The sequence below is a fragment of the Cyprinodon variegatus genome, unplaced genomic scaffold (genome assembly GCF_000732505.1).
Source record: "Cyprinodon variegatus isolate N-32 unplaced genomic scaffold, C_variegatus-1.0 Scaffold687, whole genome shotgun sequence".
Lineage (NCBI taxonomy): Eukaryota > Metazoa > Chordata > Actinopteri > Cyprinodontiformes > Cyprinodontidae > Cyprinodon > Cyprinodon variegatus.
In genome coordinates this window covers 41,873-49,093 of record NW_015151140.1, presented here as the reverse complement: position 1 = coordinate 49,093, position 7,221 = coordinate 41,873, and the positions used below count along the sequence as shown (strand labels likewise).

Here is a 7,221-nt window from a genome sequence, read left to right as displayed (position 1 = left end):
CTTCCACTTTTACCAGAGTATTTTTTAACACAAGTATCTGTACTTTTACTCAAGTACGGAAAGTGAGTACTTTTGCCATCTCTGATTAACCATACATGGAACAGAGTTTTATGGGGCCCCCAGGAACTTGGGGCCCTAGGCAATGGCCTAATATTGCCTAATGGTAAATCCCACCCTGTGTGTAGCTCAGCTGCTATTCATTCTTCATTCATTCATTCTTCATTCATTCATTCTTCATACATTCATTTATTCAACCATGAATGTGCTTCACCTGAATGCCTTGTGCTGGAGAGCGCAGTGCTCTCAGGAAGCGACCCGTGTCGAAGGGGGCCATATCTCCAATGTCAACGTGCCTTTTCTGGAGCCTGGTTGGGACGGGGAGCACCCTCCAGTCTGGGTCCGCCCTGATGTGTGCGGTGCTTTCTAAGAAAGTTGGGAGTTCACCTGAAAGATCCAGCTGAGCTTTCCTGGACGCTCTCAGCTGAAGGATCTAAAGCATTAAAGAGTAAAGAGAACCTGTCCCTCATTCCTTTGTTCAAAGATGTCCTTCTGAGCTGCTTTTGATAGAATCACACGGCTTAAACTGGCTGCATGTTGGAGCAGCTCTGCTAGCTGGCCTCCGATGTTCTTTAAGAGAACTTTAATTCCTCCGTTTCTGGATTGGAGTTGCTGTTTCCTGAAGTTTTTTGCCTTAGTTGATGAATGAAATGTGAAACTGGAGGGTTTTCCACTGATGCTTTTGTATTTTGTGGATACTTGTTATGATGCATAACCACAGCAACCCTAGTTTATTTTTCTACACCCATAAGCAGCTTGTTAACATCTCTAAACCTGAAATAACACATCAAATACTTCAGCAAATTACAGCTGAGTTGAAATGGAGGCTCTGGGGATGCAGAGCAGGAGCAAGAAAAAGAGAGAGGAACAAGACATTGACATTTATTCATTCATTTAATTATCACGGGCAATGTGAGATCTTTAGGAAACAAGATAGAACTCCAAGCCCTACCAAGGACCCAGCCAGAATATCAGCAATGCAGCATTATGTGTTTTACTGAAACATGGCTGCTGGATCAAGCGTCCCTCTGCCAGGCTTCAGACCATACTAGCAGAAAGAGATCAAAGAAGACTGGGAAATTCAAAGGAGGTGGGTTGGTAGTGCTTGTGAACAACAGATGGTGTCATCCAGGACATGATTCTGTGACGATTCATCACTGCAGCCCAGATATTGATCTGTTGGCAGTTGTTGTTTTTTTTAATCCATAATATTAGCCCAGAGAGTTCAGCATTGTTCTGTTAGTAACTGTTTATATTCCACCTTCTGCTGTTGACGGCAATGCATGTGATCTAAACAGTTCAGTTGATGCTAGGCAAGAAAAGCAACAGCCAAATGCATTTGTGGCAACAACTATTGATTTTTATCACGTCTCACTCTGTGCTACACTGCAAACATTCCGACAGTTTGTCAGCTGCTGAACCAAAGAAAACAAAATTTAGACTTATTCTTTGCAAATGCCAAGGATTCCTACACCTCTGGAGTAAGACCTCCTCTTGGGAAATCAGATCACAATCTTTTTTTTTTTTTTTGCTCAGAGTACAAGCCAAGTTATAAGAACAGCCTGCAATAAAAAGAACTGTAAGAGGATGGTCACAGGAAGCTGAAAAAGCCCTGCAATGTTGTTCTGTGGCTAAAGACTGGAGTGTTTCACCATCCCTACCGGAACAGTGAAATTCTTCCCAAATAATAAACCATGGATCACAATTGATCAGAAGGAACTGCTTAACAAGAAAAAACTAGTGTAGAGAAAAAAAAGGAGGCATAGAGGAAGAAAATTTAAAACAGTCCTCAGAAGAACAATATCAGAGATGTTTGGTCAGGGATAAAAAAAACTCAAGAATAACACATTAAAGAGGAAAGTGTTATTTAATAATTCTCCATGCTTTCTATATTTACTAATTTCCCCCAGAATAAAACTTCGAGGAGCAATGATCTATTTAAAAAACCAAGGTAAGTGATAAAATTGTGTTTTTCCCTGTCCTTTCATCTGCAGAAATCCTGGGATGACTCTGCAGTCATTGGGAGCGTCAAAGATGGAGCAGAAGCTGAGGACAGAGAGCTGGTGAAGCGCTTTGTGGCATGCTTTGGAAACAATCATCTGATCCTGAAGGTCAACAAAACAAGGAGATGATTGGAGATTTCAGAAGAAACAGGAACAAATTGAATCCTGTTAACATCGCGGGAGAAGAAGTGGAGGAGGAGTAGAAATTCTTTGGTGTTCATTTGGACAACAAACTGGAGACACAACTAGGAAGCCGTCTGCAAGAAGGGACAGATCGGAATGGACTTCTAGAGGAAGCTTAGGTCCTTCGGTCTTTGCATTTTGATCTCTTCTGCCATCATCTGCTGAGGTAACAGCCTTGGAGCTAATGGATTAGTTCAGAAGCTAATTAAGAAGACCGACTCTGTTCTAAGAACTCCTCTGGAGATTATTTCACAAAAATGAATCCTTCATAAAGGAAAGAACATTCTGGACAACAGTAAGCATCGTCTTCAGAAGATTTCTAAACAACAACAAAGTGTCTTCAGTCAGAGGCTGATCAGATCAGTGAAAGACAGACCTCTACAGTAGATCCTGGTTGAAAATAACCTACAAGGTATTGTAATATTTAATTTCCCTTTGGGATTAATAAAGTCTTTTTAAATTTGTATTGAATTTGAATTTACCTGTTCCACCTCTGCATCAAACGTGGAAATCAGCTCATGGAGGAAGTGGAGGCAGCCAGTGGTGAAAAGACCTGCATACTCAGCCTCTAGGCCTCTGGGAGGTGGAGACAGCTCCATGAGGATCTACTCTGCACCTGGAAGAGAGTTTGGCAACAAAAAACAAATGATGAAATAGTTGCAAGGCACACTCCAGATATGATGATTTACTATGAGAATGACAGAAATATTGAAAATAAAAATAAATGGACTGAATTACTTCTTCCCAGACACCACCTCCAACTCTGCTGGAGGAAGTTGAGATTTTCTAGAGACAGCCTAGAGACATAGCTAATTGGTCCTGAGCTATCTCTATAGTTCTGCTGCTATAGGCTTAGACTTCTGGAGGATATAGGGACCCCTTTCTCATCATTCTGCTTCATTCTATCTCTATTATCCCACTAGAATGGGAGGCAGATGTTTTAGTTATCAGGCTCCTCTCCTGTGGAACCAACTACCAGTTTTAGTCCGTGAGGCAGACACCCTGTCTACTTTTAAGGCTAGGCTTAAAACTTTCCTTTTTGATAAAGCTTCTAGTTAGAGTGGCTCAGGTTATCCTGAGCTATCTCTATAGTTATGCTGCTATAGGCTTAGACTGCTGGAGGACATAGGGACCCCTATTTCATCATTCTGCTTCATTTAATCTCTATTCTTCCGCTCTGCAGAATCTATTAGTTCAATCTCTAACGTTTTTCCTCTCTGCCTACATATGATATGTGTTGTGAATTGGCGCTATAGAAATAACTGAATTAAATAGTCCATCCGGCATGTCCAGTGCTATCCTCTGGGCCTCTTGCTTGGACATTGGAAAAACAGATATCTGAGCCAACTCAACTCATCAGGATGTGGAGGAAAAGTGGTTCTACTCCCACCTCGCCTGTTCTGTATGACAGAGCATCTAACTGTATCTTTATTAAGGTAGTACCAGCCACCCTGCGAAGGAAGCTAATTTCAGCAGCTTGTATAAAAGATTTCATTCTTTAGGTCATGATCCAGATTTCCTGATCATAGGTGAGGGTAGTAATGTAGACCAACCTGCAAATTGAGAGTTTTGCCTTTTGGTTCAACTTTCTTTTCAATATAACAGACCAGTTTAGTGCCAGCATTATGGGGGCAGCTGCATCGCTCCAGCTATCAATCTCCTGTGTTAGGGTTTCTGTTTGTGGAAGATGTTTTGTGTTTTTTTTTCTTTTGGTGTCTCCATCCATCCACTAAATGGTGCCCTTTTTCCCTGTTGGCATGGAGGGCCTTTTCCTGGTTACCACCCACACCTGTGGCTCGTTTGGTCTTTACCAGAGGGGTATTTGAGAAGCGGACTGTCACCACCTTGACGTCAGAGTGTTTGCCAGTATTGGGTACTCTAGTCTCTCTGAGATTAGCTGAGTCTAAACTTTGAGTTTTCTTCTCTCTGAGTCCTAAGTTCTGACCCTTTGTCTCCTTTGTGGTCTCCATCAGGATTATTTCCTGATCAACTGGATAAGCCTGGTCCTTCAAGCCTTGGAAGGAATCTATGCGTCTCTCTGAGACTAAGGTAAACATCCACCACTTCAGTTTGCAGTCCACTTCAGGAAAACTTGCTGACAGTCTGCTCCCCTGCTCCTCTGGACCTTTACAAGTCTGCCTGTCCACCCTCCAGGCAGGGGGGGATTTACCATCAGGCAATACTAGGCAGTTGCCTAGGGCCCCAAGTTCCTGGGGGCCCCATAAAACTCTGTTTACGCGTATGATGAATACAACAATTTCTTATTTGTGCACATTAATTATGTTTTTGATAAACATCCTTCTGCTAAAATGCCATCAGAAAGCTTATAATATTGTGTCTGATAATATGTTTTAGCAAACATACTAATGTTTGCTAAAACCCTCAGGTGGAAGGAAAGGAGGCTCCTGGTCCTCTCTTTGACTTTGGACTCCTCATGTATCACTGTGGAAGGACACTGCTGGAGAACCAGAGTGGACCATTTTTCTACCTGTCCAAGGTAAACACAAACACACGTATGGTTCACAGAAAGGTTTCTAGAGCTGCCCAACTGGGTTTTACTTCAGCTTCTCAGTTTCTTTGGCTGGGGGGGCGGCAGCTCAGAAGGTGGGGGCTTGTTCTGTAACCAGTGGGCTGCTAGTTTAAGCCCCTGCTCTGTCTTTTTCATAGCTGCATAAGTGTAAGGCACTTTACCTGCTTTGCCCACTGTTGGTAGTCAGAGGGTATAGTGGTGCCACTCAGGGGGGGATTTACCATTAGGCAATACTAGGCAGCTGCCTGGGGCCCCAAGGTCCTGGGGGCCCCATAAAACTCTGTTTACATGTATGGTTAGTACAACTATTCCTTATTTGTGAACATTAATTATGTTTTTGATAAAATCCTTTGGCTAAAATGCCATCAGAACGCTGATAATATTAAGTGTGTCTCAGCCCCGAGAAACTGTATCATATATTATTTAAACATCTAGTGAATTTCTGCTTGGCAGAATCAACAGCTGCAGCACAGAACAACATGTAACAAAATTGTTGCTGTAGCTTGTTTGAATACAGTTTTACTGAATCTTTCTCTGTCTCTATCTCTGAAGCTTTTTCAATTCCAAAGCATTGAGTTTGAGGTTTTATAGAGAACACCTCGCCTGTTCAGCCAGGCCAACAATCCCCTTCAACGACCCTTTTCACAAAACATAGACAGGTATGGGGTATTACAGGCTAGCAGAAGAACCCAAACGACCCCCATTCCAAAGGGATGAAGCCTAAAGTGACTCAAATCCGATTTCTTTGTCCATGTACAACCTGGATCGGATCTTTTCATAGCAGTCTGAACAACTCAGATCTGATTCTTTGCAATGCGAGCCAGTCCACCTGACTCTGTGGTCCTGAATCCGATACAAATCTGATCTTTTCAAATGCGACCTGTGTCATCTGACCTGAACGTCATTAATACTCAACAAAGGTCACCATTCTGTGTCCTGCTATGCAGAAACTCAGAGAATAACAACCATGGTGGACAGGCTCAGACTGGGAACGATTTTTGGCCTTGGCATTTTTCCATCCACACCGACCCACTTATGGACCCGCCTCTGCCTGAGTTGCAGCTGATCAATCTAGAAATAGAAGAAATATTGGTACTGGAGCTGGCAGAGAAGTGAAAGAAGCTTCATGTTCATGATTCGTTTTCCACAATGGCGGAAATACAAACAAAACAAAGCGGTAAGCTACCAAACAGGAAGTATGCATTGGGTAGAGCGGATGTAGAATTGACCAATCAGAGGCCTCCTTTCTGCGGCACTGTCTGCGGTAACCCACAATTTTTTAAAGGTGCAGCAGAGTGTCTGCGGAAGTGGGGAGGCATATCTACGTTAACTGCGACACAAACACAGATGACCTGGTTTCTGAGCATAAACCAGGCTTTAAAGGTATACTGGAGGATTTTCATGAATTTTTGAAAAAGACTTTAGAAAAAGAAATCCACATGCACAACCCTGTACCTGCTCCCGAGAGGGAACGCCTATTGAAAGCATGTCAGAGCGTGCACAAGTCCATTTCTCCTCGTGCATGCTCTGTTTTAAAGGTGCTGTTTGCATCGCTCATACAAGCTTACTTTGCAAAAGAGGATCTGCAATTATTCCACCATGTAAGACTCCCCACCAGTAAGGGAGAATGTAGTATGGCCTTACATAAACATATCACCAGAATGATTGACAGTTAGGGGGACCAGTTATTTAGATGATCCACCCGGAAAAAGAACATCCTCCACTATACCTTTAAGTTGCATGAATGCGGTTAACACAGGAGATCTCATATCAGTTGCATATGTTTGGAAATGTGAATGACCACGCAAAAGAATCAGATTACACAAAAAAATCGGAACTGAGCATCAAGGCCTGCAGTGTGAACGTAGCCTTAGTTTGGACATCAACAGGTTCTGACTCCAGTGTTTTATCTCTGCAGTAAAGCTCTCCTCTCCTGAACCGCCCCTAAAACTCCATTAATGATATTAGCTCAGCTCTACTGCAGCCCTTAGACATAACTCTGTTTAGCTCCTAGACAAGGTTTACAGACATACTTACAGAAGCCGTGCAGATGGGCTTGTTGGCTGCAACGTTTGGACTTTGAATGTTTGTTCACTGCAGCCCCTGTTCAAACAGGAACATGATGCAGTTTATGTGTTAGCATGAAGCTTGACAGAAAAAGGTGTATCAGTTTGAGTCATTTGGGACTTGGTTTATTTTCATTATGACTAAATGGGGATAAATGATCAGAAAAAAACAAAGCTTGGATCTTTGTTTCAGATAGTTTTCATTTCAGGTAAAAATCTTGAAAGTCTATTCCTGATTGTCCCATTAAATACCCAGGCAGAGGATATCCAGAGGAAAGACTCCAACCAGGATGTAAACAGCTCAACAGAAGTCTCTTTCCCCGATCATGTACATGGAGATTGCATTATCACCTGTATTTGTCAGAGTTTCATTGCCATTTTC

The 7,221-nt window shown here is 42.5% G+C and overlaps 1 protein-coding gene across 1 annotated transcript in view; it reads right to left on the bottom strand.

Annotated features, from left to right (window-relative positions):
* LOC107097351 (malate synthase-like) overlaps nucleotides 1-6,863 on the bottom strand; it is an 18,376-nt gene extending 11,513 nt beyond the window's left edge. The window contains exons 1-3 of the mRNA XM_015394478.1: nucleotides 6,811-6,863; nucleotides 2,726-2,859; nucleotides 272-490 (exon numbers count right to left, since the gene is read on the bottom strand). Of these exons, the coding sequence (XP_015249964.1) occupies nucleotides 272-490; nucleotides 2,726-2,842 (336 nt within the window). The 5' untranslated portion in view covers nucleotides 2,843-2,859; nucleotides 6,811-6,863. The remainder of the gene's footprint in view (nucleotides 1-271; nucleotides 491-2,725; nucleotides 2,860-6,810) is intronic.
* Between the last annotated feature and the right edge of the window lie 358 nt (nucleotides 6,864-7,221).